Raw genomic sequence first — 15694 nt, 5'->3', positions numbered from 1 at the left:
CCTGCTGAAAGATTAATTTATCTCCCAGTGTCTGGTGGAAAGCAGACTGAACCAGGTTTTCTAGGATTTTGCCGATGCTTAGCTCCGTTTCTCTTATCCTGGAAAAACCCCGGTCCTTAACTATTACATGCATACCCATAACATGATGCAGCCACCACTATGCTTGAAAATATGGAGAGTGGTACTCAGTAATGTATTGTATTTGCCCCAAATAACTTTTTGTCCTGAATATGTGTTAATTGATTTGCCATATTTTCTGCAGTGTTACTTTAGTGACTTGTTTCAAACAGGATGTACGCTCCCGTTACTTAGAAATGTCCTTGTTTTTGAAAGAAAATAAATTAATGTCCATTAAAATAATATCAGATTGATCAGAAATACAGTGTAGACATTGTTAATGTTGTAGATGACTATTGTAGCTAGAAACGTCAGATTTTTTATTTTAAATGGAATATCTACATAGGCCCATTATCAGCAACCATCACTCCTGTGTTCCAATGGCACGTTGTTAGCTAATCGAAGTTTATAATTTTAAAAGGCTAATTGATCATTAGAAAACCCTTTTGCAACTATGTTAGCGCAGCTGAAAACTCTTGTGCTGATTAAAGAAGCAATAAAACTGGCCTCCTTTAGACTAGTTGAGTATTTGCAGCATCAGCATCTGTGGGTTCGATTACAGTCTGTCTTACAGAAACTGATGAGTTTCAGAAGAAAGATATTAGTCTTTTTTATGTATATATTTTTTTAGCCCTTTTTCTCTCCAATTTCGTGGTATCCAATTGGTAGTTAGTCTTGTCTCATCGCTGCAACTCCTGTACGGACTCGGGAGAGGCGAAGGTCGAGAGCCGTACGCCCTCCGAAAAACAACCCAACCAAGCCGTACTGCTTCTTGACACAATGCCCATTTAAACCGGAAGCCAGCCGCACCAATGTGTCGGAGGACACACCGTACAACAGCGTGCACTGCGCCCGGCCCGTCACAGGAGTCGCTAGTGCGCGATGGGTCAAGGACCTCCCTGCTGGCCAAAACCTCCCCTAACCTGGATGACGCTTGGCCAATTGTGTGCCGCCCCATGGGTCTCCCGGTTGCAACCAGCTGCGACAGAGCCTGGACTCAAACCCAGAATCTCTACTGGCACAGCGCCTTAGACCACTGCCCCACTCGGGAGGCCCCCGTCAGTCTATTAATTTTCTGAGAAATGAATTCCGTGTGAGAAATTGCCAAGAAACTGAAGATCTTGTACAACTCCCTTCACAGAATGGCGCAAACTGGCTCTAACCAGAATAGAAAGAGTAGTGGGTGGCCCCTGTGCACAACTGAGCAGGAGGACAAGTACTTTCGAGTGTCTAGTTTGAGAAACGGACACCTCACAAGTGCCCAACTGGCAGCTTCATTAAATAGTACCCACAAAACACCAGTCTCAACGTCAACAGTGAAGAGGCGACTTCGTGATGCTGGCCTTCTAGGCAGAGTTGCAAAGAAAAAGTTATTACTGACTGGCCAATAAAATATTAAGATAGGCAAAAGAACAGACACTGGATGGAGGAAAAATTTGAAAAAAAGTCTTAGACAGAAGAATTTAAGTTTGAGGTGTTCAGATCACAAAGAAGAACATTGGTGAGATGCAGAAAATATGCTGGAGGAGTGCTTGATGTCTGTCATGCATGGTGGAGGCAATGTGATAGTCTGGGGGTGCTTTGGTGATAAAGTGGGAGATTTGTACAGGGTGAAAGGAATCTTGAAGGAAGGCTATCACATTTTGCAATGCCATGCCATACCCTGTGGACGGTGCTTAATTGGAGCCAATTTCCTCCAACAGGACAGCTTCAAACTCTGCAATAACTATTTTGGGAAGAAGCAGTCAGCTGGTATTCTGTCTATAATGGAGTGGCCAGCACAGTCACCGGAGCTCAACCCTTTTGAGCTGTTGTGGGAGCAGCTTGACCGTATGTTATGTAAAGAAGTGTCCATCAAGCCAATCCAACTTGTGGGAGGAGCGTCAGGAAGCATGGGGTGAAATATCTTCGGATTACCTCAAATTGACAAATGGAATGCCAAAGGTCTGCAAGGCTGTAATTTCTGCAAATGGAGTTTTCTTTGACAAAAGCAAAGTTTGAAGGTGACAATTATTATTTCAATTAAAAATCATTATTTATAACCTTGTCAACATCTTGACTATTTCCTTTTCATTTTGCAACTAATTTCATGTATGTTTTCATGGAAAACAAGCCCATTTCTGTGACCCCTAACTTTTGAACGATAGTGTATGTTTTGGAATATGTTTGTGTACAGGCTTCCTTCTTTTCACTGTCATTTAGGTTAGTATTGTGAGTAACTACAAGGTTGTTGAACCTGCCTCAGTTTTTTCTTTCACAGGCATGAACTCTAACTGTTTTAAAGTAACCATTGCTCTCATGGTGAAATCCCTGAGCGGTTTCTTTCCTCTCCGGCAACTGAGTTAGGCGTGTAATTAATAACTTCACTATGCTCAAAGGGATATTCGATGTCTGCTCTTAATTTTTTTCCCACATCTACCAATAGGTGTCCTTTTGCGAGTCATTGGAAAACCTCCCTGGTCTTTGTGGTTGAATCTGTGTTTGAAAATCACTGCTCAACTGAGGGACCTTTCCAATTATCTGTATGTGTAGGGTACAGAGATCAGGTGGTCATAAAAATCATGTTAAAAAATATTATTGCACACAGTGAGTCCATGAGTGAGTTGCTCGCTAGCCTAACTAACATTCATGGGCAACATTAGCTAGTTAACAATAGCCTTCTACATCTAGCTACATATTTAACTTATATCCTCTCAAGACAGGGGTACAACAATGTATGAATTAATTGTTGGATCAGAATCGCCGTTATAATCATTGGCCAGTACGGAGAATTCCAAATCCCTATCTCCGTCCATGGCTGATTTTAGGGTAGCTACCTAGCCACCGGAAGACGATGAGACAATGCAGCAATTCAAGTTTTTTTTCTGGACGTTCTGCTTTAGATGTGATGTGATTTGTGTGACGCCAAATCCTAACTGGCTTTCCTTGACACTTAATATATTTATATATATATCTATATATTTTGTTTTGTTTTGGTGCGCCAGGACCATTCAGTTGTTCACTCAATGTAGCTCAACGCTGATTGACTATTTATTTTTTTACATGTTATCAAGGGAGGCAAAATGCTTGCTGATTTCCCTTGCATTGAATGCTATGGTTGGCAACAAGGTCATTCCTTTTGTCCAGACAGCATCAGGTAGATGAGCTGCACACACTGAGAAAGAGGTGCGCTGTTTCGCTTGCTCGGATGCTTTCGCTGGTGAGATGCATTCGGCCTCCTGCAAAATGAAGGAAAACGCTGTAATATACATCAGAGACGTAAGATACGTTATTTTATGTTTCTTGGTACATTTTTGTGCCAAGCTTCCCTTGGCATCCATGAGTACATGCCACTAAATCAATGTTTTTTGTTTAGCATACATTTTAATAGGTGTAATGCTGGTACCTTGGAATTGCCCTGAACTGTCAGGCCTATATGATGAAGTGTTTACTATAGGCAGAATGCTTAGCTCCACTCAAGGGAGCGTTTCTGTAAAAACTTCTGCTGCGCAAACAGGATTTCCTCTTCATCTGATTGATTTGGATTTGTTCTGTTATGCCAGTTAAAACCATTCACATGGACAGGTCCATGATTTGCAAGTTTACAGTAATGTTCTCACTGTTTATTACTCCTGCATAAAGGTGACTTTGAAGACTGACTGATTTCAAATGGTCTTGCATACTCTAACTTATTAACAGTGTACCACTTTTTCTTTGTCCAAGAGCACCGGTGGGCTAAGGCAGCCTCTGTTCAAATGTGGCTCATTCTCTAAGGCTTTCTGCAGGGAGACTGGGTAAATGGTCGGATACAGAGAAGTGGGTAGCTGAGAAGTTAGAGCAGATCTGACTTCACCCACTGAGCTAGGACCTTACGCGCAGAGGGCACCATTGTTCAGGCTGTAATCGTATGCAAAACACAAGCTCCATGCTCCTTTTGGTAGTATGTCATTCTAAATAAGAATTTGTTCTTAACTCACTTGCCTAGTTAAATATATAAAATCTGAGTTCACATGACTGGCAATACAGATATGCATCTGTTGGTCACAGATACCTTAAAAAATATATATATATATTAACTAGGGGCGTGGATCAGAAAACCTGTCAGTATCTGGTGTGACCCGTATGCAGCGTGATAAATCTCCTTCGCATAGAGTTGATCAGGCTGTTGATTGTGGCCTGTGGAATGTTATCCCACTCTTCAATAGCTGCGAAATTGGTGGGAACTGGATCATGCCGTTGTACACGTCAATCCAGAGCATCCCAAACATGCTCAAAACGTGACATGTCTGGTAATTATGCAGGCCTTAAAGAACTGGGACAATTTCAGGTTCCAGGAATTGTGTACGGATCCTTGAGACATAGCCATGCATTAGCATGTTGAAACATGAGGTGATGGTGGCGGATGAGTGGACGACAATGGGCATTCAGGATCTCATCACGGTATCTCTGTGCATTCAAATTGCTATTGATAAAATGCAATTGTGTTTGTTGTCTGTAGCTTATGCATGCCCATGCCATAACCCCACCACCACAATGGGGCACTCTGTTCACAACGTTGACATCAGCAAACTGCTCGCCCACACGGTGCCATGCACACTGTCTGGCATCTGCACGGTACAGTTGAAACCGGGATTCATCTGTGAAGAGCACACTTCTCCGGTGTACAAGTGGCTATTTTCCTGAGGATCCTCAATGCTAATGTGTCCCTGTGATCCCTCATACTATGTATCCTAAATCCCTTTCATAACGTTGATTCTTCCTACGTGCCTTTGGGATAATTATTTTGTCTTGCCATGGGGGAGGCTGCATAAGCAGCATAAAGAGTCTTTATTGTGTATGTGGTATATCCCAAATTATATAGAATTGAGCTGGTCTTTCTGTCCCTCAGGATTATGCCTAATACTTAAGCCCCTGATGTACATAAATCTGGTGTTTTTCTGTCCTATATACAAGCTGATGTAACGTTTCCAATGCATGGTTTTAGAGGAGAGGCTTCATGACACACAGTAGGACTGCTATAATAAACGCTCTCCTCCCAGATCAAATGGAATAAAGGGTCTCGAACGTGACCTCATCGCTTACCGTTCTCCTACTCACTCCTATTTGAATCATGAATGGACACCTTACAGGAAATTAACAATTAATTGTTGGAGCAAAATGTTGGCTGTGTTGGTGTTGCATTCTAGACATTTTAAATAGTTAATTTTTAAATGTTTTTATTTGTCTGTTGCTTAACCTAACGTAGCAGGCGTAAAAGAAACGGCTGAGCAGAGTCCCCACATCCGGTTTTCAGGGAAAACCGAAGGTAGGTTGAAGACACTGTTCCTGAAAACCAGATGTCTCCAATTGTCAGAGGAAGCAAATTAATAATGTAATTTAAACACTGAACACGTTCTCCTCTCTACTCCAACAGAAACAGCTGAAGGCAGAGGCCAAGAAAGCCATTGGTCAGCTGCAAGTCCGGACCGTGAAACGGGGAGATAAGGTAACCGTTCAAGTACAGTCCAGATGTGTTTTATTGTTATTATGCATGACTTTCAGGGTCATATGCAAATATGGATGTTTCAATCTGGGAACACATGGCATATACAAGTTTTACTGTGTGTTTTATGATTCTTTGACTATAATTTCATATTTAGTTTATTAACCTCTGAGCTGTCTCTCCAAAAGAAAAAAACATTTTAAAGTTACATAAACACAAAGTATTGATCATTATGATCATATTACAGAACATTTAGTATGTCAAAGAAAATAATAAAATGTGAGCCTACTCCCCCAACCCCACCCATCCAACATTTTTCCATCCGGCCCTGCCACCTAGAAACCATCTTTTCCACTCCTTTCCACCCCCCCTGTGTTGGGGGTGGAAAGGTGCGTAAAGTGCAAATCAATCCCAGAACAACAGGAAAGGACCATGTGAAGATGCTGGAGGAAACAGGTACAAAAGTATCTGTGGGGGGGGGAATTGAGTTAAATATCGCAATTATTCTTGACTATTATATCTATCTTTTTTTTTTGCTTCTGTAGGTAGCTAGCGCTACTCGGCTGTACCTGCGCCAAAACTCCAGAATTTTTCATCCTAAAGCTTGTTCTCCATCTTCTTATTTAATAGTGAGCCAACATTTTCAGCACTTTTATTTCCCTGACAGCTTTTCTCATGCTCTCCCTTGTCTCTCTGAAACAGACATAGTGAGCAATATGTTTGGAACCACAAATTGCAATAAAATATCAGTATCGAATTGCAATACATATAGAATCGTGAGAATCGCAATACATAACGTATCGGCATATAAGTATTGTCTATTGTATCATGAAGTCTCTGGCAATTCCCAGCCCTTGTCTCTTATTTACTTTAGTTTGACAGCTTGCGGATGAAGTTGTAGACATGTTCCTAGCAGTCAGTCCATACTTCAATATGTTTCCAAAGCACCAATCGCTACATTGTAATGTTGGGTCAGCTAAAAGCACAGCGCAGCAGACTCAATGTTGTACTGACTCGGGGCAGCGTAGGCTGTTCGCTGCTTTCGCTTGCCTTTCTAAGCAATTTTACCTACTTGACGACGTGCGGCGCTCTTTATATGCGTGGCAAGTAATAAAAAATAAAGATGCATATTTCTAATTAACGTTATAGCATTGTTGTTGGATATTTGTTGTATTTTCTCTTTATGATAATGATCGACCTGTTAGTGGTAGTTTTTTGTAATAACTGCACTGTGATTATAATTTTGTGAAGGGGGGGGGGGGATTTGGTTAGGGAATTGTTTTTCTTAACGTTAAAATCCCACGTTTGTTTAAACTAGGCTTGTCAACATTTTACAAACGATATGATACATTACATTACATTTAAGTCATTTAGCAGACGCTCTTATCCAGAGCGACTTACAAGTACATACATCCATTTTTTTTTTTTTTGTACTGGCCCCCCATGGGAAACGAACCCACAACCCTGGCGTTGCAAGCGCCATGCTCTACCAACTGAGTCACACGGGGCTACCAGGCCAAGTATCATGATACCGAGTAGTATCGCGATACCACAGTGGGAAAACATTTGTGGCCGGGCATCCTGTTCGCCCTGTCCCCCAGACGCTTGTTCACGTTTTCTAAGCATTCTCCAAAGACCTGTCTCTGAAATTCACACTTCTACATAATGCAACACATTGAATTCAACTTCACACTGTTCACTGTATAATAGAATACTGCATATAATGGCTGATTTGCTCATATTTGCAAAGCCTACCTGTGATTTGGCTGGATGAATGGGAGGAAAGAATATACATCAGTTTACATTGAGTTTATAAACTCAGCAAAAAAAGAAACATCCTCTCACTGTCAACTGCGTTTTATTTTCAGCAAACTTAACGTGTAACTTAATGTGTAAATATTTGTATGACCATAAAAAGATTCAACAACTGAGACATAAACTGAACAAGTTCCACAGACATGTGACTAACAGAAATGGAATAATGTGTCCCTGAACAAAGGGGGGTGGTCAAAAGTAAGTCAGTATCTGGTGTGGCCACCAGCTGCATTAAGTACTGCAGTGCATCTCCTCCTCATGGACTGCACCAGATTTGCCAGTTCTTGCTGTGAGATGTTACCCCACTCTTCCACCAAGTCACCTGCAAGTTCCCGGACATTTCTGGGGTGAATGGCCCTAGCCCTCACCCTCCGATCCAGCAGGTCCCAGACGTGCTCAATGGGATTGAGATCCAGGCTCTTCACTGGCCATGGCAGAACACTGACATTCCTGTCTTGCAGGAAATCATGCACAGGACAAGCAGTATAGCTGGTGGCATTGTCATGCTGGAGGGTCATGTCAGGATGAGCCTGCAGGAAGGTTACCACATGAGGGAGAAGGATGTCTTCCCTGTAACGCACAGCGTTGCGATTGCCTGCAATGACAACAAGCTCAGTCCGATGATGCTGTGACACACCGCCCCAGACCATGACGGACCCTCCACCTCCAAATCGATCCCGCTCCAGAGTACAGGCCTCGGTGTAACGCTCATTCCTCTGATGATAAACACGAATCCGACCATCACCCCTGGTGAGACAAAACTGCGACTCGTCAGTGAAGAGCACTTTTTGCCAGTCCTGTCTGGTCCAGCGATGGTGGGTTTGTGCCCATAGGCGACGTTGTTGCCGGTGATGTCTGGTGAGGACCTGCCTTACAACAGGCCTACAAGCCCTTAGTCCAGCCTCTCTCAGCCTATTGCGGACAATCTGAGCACTGATGGAGGGATTGTGCTTTCCTGGTGTAACTTGGGCAGTTGTTGTTGCCATCCTATAACTGTCCCGCAGGTGTGATGTTCGGATGTACCGATCGTGTGCAGGTGTTATATGTGGTCTTCCACTGCGAGGACGATCAGCAGTCCGTCTCATCTCCCTGTAGCGCTGTCTTAGGCGTGTCACAGTACGGACATTGCAATTTATTGCCCTGGCCACATCTGCAGTCGTTATGCCTCTTTACAGCATGCCTAAGGCACGTTCACACAGAAGAGCTGGGACCCTTGGCATCTTTCTTTTGGTGTTTTTCAGAGTCAGGACACTAGAGGCCTTTCTACTAAGTTTTCATAACTTTGACCTTAATTGCCTACTGTCTGTAAGCTGTTAGTGTCTTAGCGACCGTTTCAAATCAAATTTATTTATTTACTTCTTACATCAGCTGATGTCTCAAAGTGCTGTACAGCAACCCAGCCTAAAACCACAAACAGCAAGCAATGCAGGTGTAGAAACACAGTGGCTAGGAAAAACTCCCTAGAAAGGCCAAAACCTAGGAAGAAACCTAGAGAGGAACCAGGCTATGAGGGGTGGCCAGTCCTCTTCTGGCTGCGCCGGGTGGAGATTATAACAGAACATGGCCAAGATGTTCAAATGTTCATAAATGACCAGCATGGTCAAATAATAATAATCACAGTAGTTGTCGAGGGTACAGCAAGTCAGCACCTCAGGAGTAAATGTCAGTTGGCTTTTCATAGCCGATCATTAAGAGTATCTCTACCGCTCCTGCTGTCTCTAGAGAGTTGAAAACAGCAGATCTGGGACAGGTAGCACGTCCTGTGAACAGGTCATTGTTCCATAGCCGCAGGCAGAACAGTTGAAACTGGAGCAGCAGCACGGCCAGGTGGACTGGGGACAGCAAGGAGTCATCATGCCAGGTAGTCCTGAGGCATGGTCCTAGGGTTCAGGTCCTCCGAGAGAGAGAAAGAGAAAATTAGAGAGAGCATACTTAAATTCACACAGGACACCAGATAAGACAGGAGAAGTACTCCAGATATAACAAACTGACCCTAGCCCCCCGACACAAACTACTGCAGCATAAATACTGGAGGCTGAGACAGGAGGGGTCAGGAGACACTGTTCCACAGGTGCATGTTCATTAACTGTTTATGGTTCATTGAACAAGCATGGGAAACAATGTTAAAACCCTTTACAATTAAGATATGTTTATTTATTTGGATTTTTACAAAGGATCTTTGAAAGACAGGGTCCTGAAAAAGTGTGTGTGTGTAGATAGATGCTCGTGAAGAGCGGACAGAGCGAAAGAAGCAGGTGAATGAAAGCAAATATATGCTTAATCCGTAAATGTGGTCGGAGGCGCTGTATGGACGGTGTGACGCAAATACGAAGCCTCCGGAGGCATGCAGAGGCCAAGTTGAGCTCCGTACCACATCGCCGTGCCCCGCCCAGCTTTTGTAAAAATGCAGAGGGCTCGCATTGACGTGATTGACTCACTTCCTTGACTACTTCTTCACGGAGCAGTGCAGAGCTGTTGTGAAGACTGCTGCAGAGGCCGTATCACTGTAAATGCTGCACTGCCGATGCAGATTGACCATGCAGCGCTGATTACAACTGCCACAAGTGATATGAAAGTGAAGTGGATTTTATTGGACCTGTGCATACTAGAGACTAGTAGCTGTTGCTTCAATTCAACTGAATTTATAAACAAAACAGATTTAAAAAATGTATAGCAGGTACCACCAGCAGGTTCTTTAGATCGGTAGAGATGAAAATGTCGGTAGAATCATATGTACTACGGTATTATAAAATGTTGGTATCATGACGTTTTGGTACTGGTATACCGTGCAACACTAGTTTTAAACGTTCACACCCTCAATGTATGCTCAGTGCCACTACAATCTATTTTTAAACCTGTCTTTCAGGAGACTGGGCCTGATGCTGACACCTGTGCAGTGTGTATTGACGCTTACAAGTCTGGCGACGTGCTGACCATTCTCACCTGCAAGTATGTACCGAACTACAGTGGCTTTTACCTTGTTTAATATTGACAAATGGAGTAGAGTAGTCCTACCTGGTCTGCTATTCCAATTACCTTCATTTTGTGATTGTCATCATTATTCTTATGTGTTTATTTTGGTTTAACTTTCCAGTCATTTCTTCCACAAGACCTGCATTGAGCCCTGGCTAATGGAGCACAGGACCTGCCCCATGTGTAAATGTGACATCCTCAAGGCCTTGGGAGTAGAGGTAGGCAACTATACCTTGCATCATGACCTAGTACTTTGAAATAACCTTTGCCTGTCATTCACTGAAATTCTTGATTAAAGACTGTTTTAGATTAAAAATACTATTTACACTGCTAGTGGTTATTGTTTAAGAAGAATAGGCACACATGCAAGATTGCTGTTTAAGGGTTGCAAGTTGAAACACCCGTAGTTGGACCTGAAATTGCTTTGTTTTTATGAAAGTGATGATATTCATCTATCCAACTTAATCCCCCTGAGCAGCAGCCGGAAGAGGACCAGCCCAGTCATCAGTTGACCATGCAGCCAGACATGACGTCCTACCCCAGGGTTCTAGTCCCAGAGGACACCCGCAGTGAGACAGCCTCCGCAGGCTATGCTTCTGTACAATGCACAGAGGAGCACAGCAATCCAGCAGATGAGAACCACGTGTATGAGAGTAAGACACACAATTTACATTGAGGCAGAAAATAATTTCAGTAAGTCTTTTAACATCACAAGAATTGTTTTTGATAGCTTTTTCACATCATTAGCAATGTCTATAGAGATAAGGGGGAGTATTTTAGTTCAGTTGGTAGTGGTACCTCTGTGTGGGTTCTTTGGGAGATGCTGGCTTTCACGTTAGCTCGATAATATGTGCTGAAGCCCTTGCTCAAGACATACATGTGAAGTTTGCCACCCATATTTGAATTATAGTGGTTAGATATTCCGGTTAACTTTTCTGATTCTATTTTTGTTTACTTAGTTTGATTGCTGTAAGTAGATATAAACAACTCCACTACAAAGTCTTCCTGATCAAACAATCAGCATTGTTCTTACTGTCTGGGATTAAAAGGCCTCCTTTCCATCTCTCTTTAGCTTGCCTATCCATTGACATCTGTATGAGTGATTGTGCCAAAGTAATTATTGACTAGCAGGCAGTTTTTTTGTACGGTTTTCTAGCAGCATATGTGGGGCTTGACTGACTGGTAATCATGTTCGTGTTGCAGCGTTGGGGCACCATCCTGGCCCAGGGTCAATCCAGGTGGACATCCTCCAGCCCCATTATGACAACCTCGCCTTTGAGGGCAACTCACGAAACCAACGGGAACCCCTAACATGAATGGGATGCTCACTCCAAGCACTAGATCTTGGCTAATGGGACTGGCACCACAATCAATTACATTCGAAGATGTTTCCTGTGGTTATGAAGCAAGGGAAAGCAGGAATGTGGGTCTGATATTATTCATAGGGAAAGAGGGCTTGACCTATATATGCATATCAATTTACATGAAATTGATGAGGCAATCCTTCGATGCACTTGTCTGAGTTTCGAAATGGTACTGCCCAGTTTCATTCTGATTTAATTGTACTTTTTAATAATATGATTTGTTATTTGATTACGTTTCTTGAGGCTTAATTACTTCAGTTAATGTATCACTTCATCAGTTACTGATTTTAAATTTTTTCAATATGCTAATTTAACACTACTACTGTCCTTTAATGGAGTTAATAGGAAACAGTTCTAATGACAAAGTTCTAGAGGCAGTATGCAAATTCAGTTTAAAAGACCCTTTAGATTTTGAAACATAAAATAATGCAGTAGTTAATGTATCAGTAAAAGTAGGGTTGCTACATTCCAGTAACTCCCAAAATCCCCAGGTTTTCCAGAAATCCTGTTTTGAGGGAGCAGGATTTCCTCCTGATTCCATATATTTAGTCCAACCAGGTTTTGTGGAAAACCGCAGCTATATGGGGAAAGTTACTGGATTTTTACAACCCTAAGTATTTAATTTTCTGAAGGTTTGCTGCTTTACACATTTTCTAATACTATTTGTTGCATGGAAAATGTATTTTACACTGCTATTCAAAGTTCCAATGTACTTTTACTGATATGTCTTCTAAGCATTGATTTTATTTAAAGTAACTGTCCAGTGTTTCCAGATTGTCTATAAAATATGACCTATAATGAAATACCATATACGTTAAAACATTTTGGAAAGAAAACTATTTAAGTATGTTAAAAAGCTTTTTAACATACTCAATACACCAACAACAGAATAGTGTGGGTGTATTGAGTGAAGACGAATTAGAAGTTTTCTTGTTGTAATTAACTCGTAGCATTCTTAGATTACTCATTATATTAATAGTCAGATTTAATCAACCATTCTGTCATTTTTTTTAAAGATGAAGGGTCAAAATCATTACATATCCCATCGAGCTGCCCGTTGTCAAAGTTCCAAGACCAGTCAGAAACGTCCAGCTAATCCTACGCCAAAGAGGCCGGTGAATCTCAAAACTGAACTTGGATCTGCGTTAAGTAGCAATGATATCCTTCGCAACTGTCGTTTTACGACAGATATCTCGAACCAGTCAAGACTATAAATCATTTTTACGTTTCTTTACAGCAAATTCCTGAGTTACCTAATTGTAAAACTAGCAAAGAAGTTTTGAAGTGGAGGGTGCGGTATTAATGAAGTTTGGCAATGAGGATGAAAACTAGCATAGTTTAGCCAGGGAAAACAAGCTCGGCCTAGTGTGCACATGTGCACTAGGCTAATTCGGGGGGGAAAATTATAGTTTTTATGTCCTGATATTAGGAGCTGGCGGTAAAGTTTGATTAAACAATTCAGAGACCTTAATGAATACATCAAATTACATATATTTTAAGGAGAGCGAATCGATAATCCCGAAATTAACTGTCGATAGTAAAACAATGTTTGAGTGAACCCTGAATACAGTAAATGAATGGTGAAGTCGCTTCCGGACACGTTAGACGACGACTCACCACTATACTGGTCATAAAAAAATATTAATCCGAGTAGACCATTGATTGGACAGCTCATCCTCTATAAGGAAATGGCAAGCATTTTGTAAATGGTCTGTTTGAGATACAAGTTTGAGGCAGGTTTTTTTTCTCCAATTTATACTTAATTTTTTATTTAACTAGGCAAGTCAGTTGAATAAATTCTTATTTACAATGACGGCCTACCCCAGACAAACCTGGACGACACTGGACCAATTGTGCGACTCCCAATCACGGCCGGATGTGATTCAGGCTGGATTCGAACCAGGGACTGTAGGGACGCATCTTGCACTGAAGATGCAGTGCCTTAGACTGCTGTGCCACTTGTGAGCCCATACGAGTATAGGATGAGTCAGCAACATTATTTGGGTATGAGAATATAAACTTTTAAAAGTGTGAATTTCACTGGACAGTTAATTTAAATCATAAGCATAGGATGTTACTCTCGATCAATACTCAGTTTTCCTTACCTTGCAGAGGAGAGCATAAGATTGAGGAACATTCCAGGTTCTTAATGAAGATTTTCGTGTCTCATTGGCTGCGTTTAGACAGGCAGCCCAATTCTGATGTTTTTTTCACTAATTGGTCTTTTAACCAATCAGACCAGCTCTGAAAAAGACCTGATGTGAAAAGATGTGATTGGTCAAAAGACCAATTCATGGGAAAAAATCAATGGGCTGCCTGTCTAAATGCACCCATTGTTATCATTGATTGTGCATGTACTTTTGGTTTACCATTTGTTTATTTATTAAGGAAAATCCCAAAATGAGGGACTGCCCCACCTACTGTATGCTTGTGACATTACTATTTCTTACACACTCTGCTCCAACCCCCTGCCCAGTGCTTCCTGATCTGTAGCTTTTTTCTTTGTCTGTTATGAGGTTGATGCATGTTAGGAATGGTATTTCTAAACTTGGAAATAGTCCTTTACGGTATGGCAGTAAGAGCATCTTTTTGAACCCCCTGGCTTCATGAAAATATTTTAAAATGTGTGTGAGTAACTACCTGTGCTTTATGGGTGTGTGCCTTTAAAATGATTCACCGGTGCAAGATATAATTCCATGCCATCCTACTTTGATAGGGAAATGCTATGATTTCACTGTATTTTGAAGTAGATTGTGCATGCACTTTACATGAATTAATTCATTACACTTTCAGTATATGTATCAGTTTTTTTCCCACTCGTCTTAACCTTGTTCAGCCTTTCCAGAGTAAATGTATATTATAGTATTTTTCTTAAATAAGGGACAAAAAGGGTATTCTATATTTTATTTTACTTAGTTGCAGTGCCTTCATACCCATTGACTCATTCCACATTTTGTTACAGCCTGAATTCTATTAGATTTTACACTAGATTTTTTTTTCATCCATCTACACACAATACCCCATGATGACAAAGTGAAATCATGTTTTTAGAAATGTTTGCACATTTATTGAAAATGAAACACAGAAATATCTAATTAAGTATTCACACCCCTGAGTCAGTACATGTTAGAATCACCTTTTGGCAGTGATTACAGCTGTGAGTCTTTCTGGATAAGTCTCAAAGCTTTGCACACCTGGATTGTACAATATTTTCACATTATTCTTTAAAATGTTGAGCACTGTCTTTAATTGTATGTGTGGGGTACAAGTAGAGATTAGGTATTCATTAAAAAATCATGTTAAACACTTATTGCGCATGGTCCATGCAACTTATTATGTGACTTAAGCGCATGTTTACTCATTAACTTATTTAGGCTTTCCATAACAAAGGGGTTGAATGCTAACTGACTCGAAGACATTTCAGCTTTTCACATTTAGTTCATTTGTAAAAACTCTAACATATTTCAAATTTGACATTATGGGGTATTATGTGTAGGCCAGTGACACAATCTTAATTAAATTTAGGCTTTAACAATAAAAGTGGAAAAAGTAAAGGGGTGTGAATACTTTCTGAAGGCACTGCATGTGAGAAATTTGATAACTGGTATATATTCATAAAATACTTTTAGAATATTGCAAATATATTTTCATATTAAAATATTGCTTTTTGATAATTAGTTCATTTTGTGTGTGTATATGGATTAAAAGCATTTTCTGATCTTCATTCATTAGTGACAATTATTTTGCATAAAAGGCCATGCTCACCTCAGTTGGTGAGACATTTTGCAAATGGGCAGAGCAGGGAAGACTAATCACGTGTGATGGGTATTCGCTGTAGGCTGCAATGAACACAACCATGTAAAGAACCTATAATTAAGTTAAATGCATGCAAAGGTAAACATGTTATCTCCTACGAATGATGCAGTGCCCTCCTTGGGCCAATCAGTGTAATTTTGTAAATGAC

General features: G+C 41.1%; 1 protein-coding gene across 1 annotated transcript in view; it reads left to right on the top strand.

Annotated features, from left to right (window-relative positions):
* LOC129868628 (E3 ubiquitin-protein ligase RNF128-like) overlaps positions 1-15454 on the top strand; it is a 37489-nt gene extending 22035 nt beyond the window's left edge. The window contains exons 3-7 of the mRNA XM_055942768.1: positions 5510-5581; positions 10260-10342; positions 10488-10584; positions 10845-11019; positions 11570-15454. Of these exons, the coding sequence (XP_055798743.1) occupies positions 5510-5581; positions 10260-10342; positions 10488-10584; positions 10845-11019; positions 11570-11682 (540 nt within the window). The 3' untranslated portion in view covers positions 11683-15454. The remainder of the gene's footprint in view (positions 1-5509; positions 5582-10259; positions 10343-10487; positions 10585-10844; positions 11020-11569) is intronic.
* The last annotated feature ends 240 nt before the right edge of the window (positions 15455-15694 follow it).

This window comes from Salvelinus fontinalis, chromosome 13 (genome assembly GCF_029448725.1).
Source record: "Salvelinus fontinalis isolate EN_2023a chromosome 13, ASM2944872v1, whole genome shotgun sequence".
Classification (NCBI taxonomy): Eukaryota; Metazoa; Chordata; class Actinopteri; order Salmoniformes; family Salmonidae; genus Salvelinus; species Salvelinus fontinalis.
Note: the sequence above shows the minus strand (reverse complement) of the source record. Positions and strands in the feature narration are given on the sequence as shown.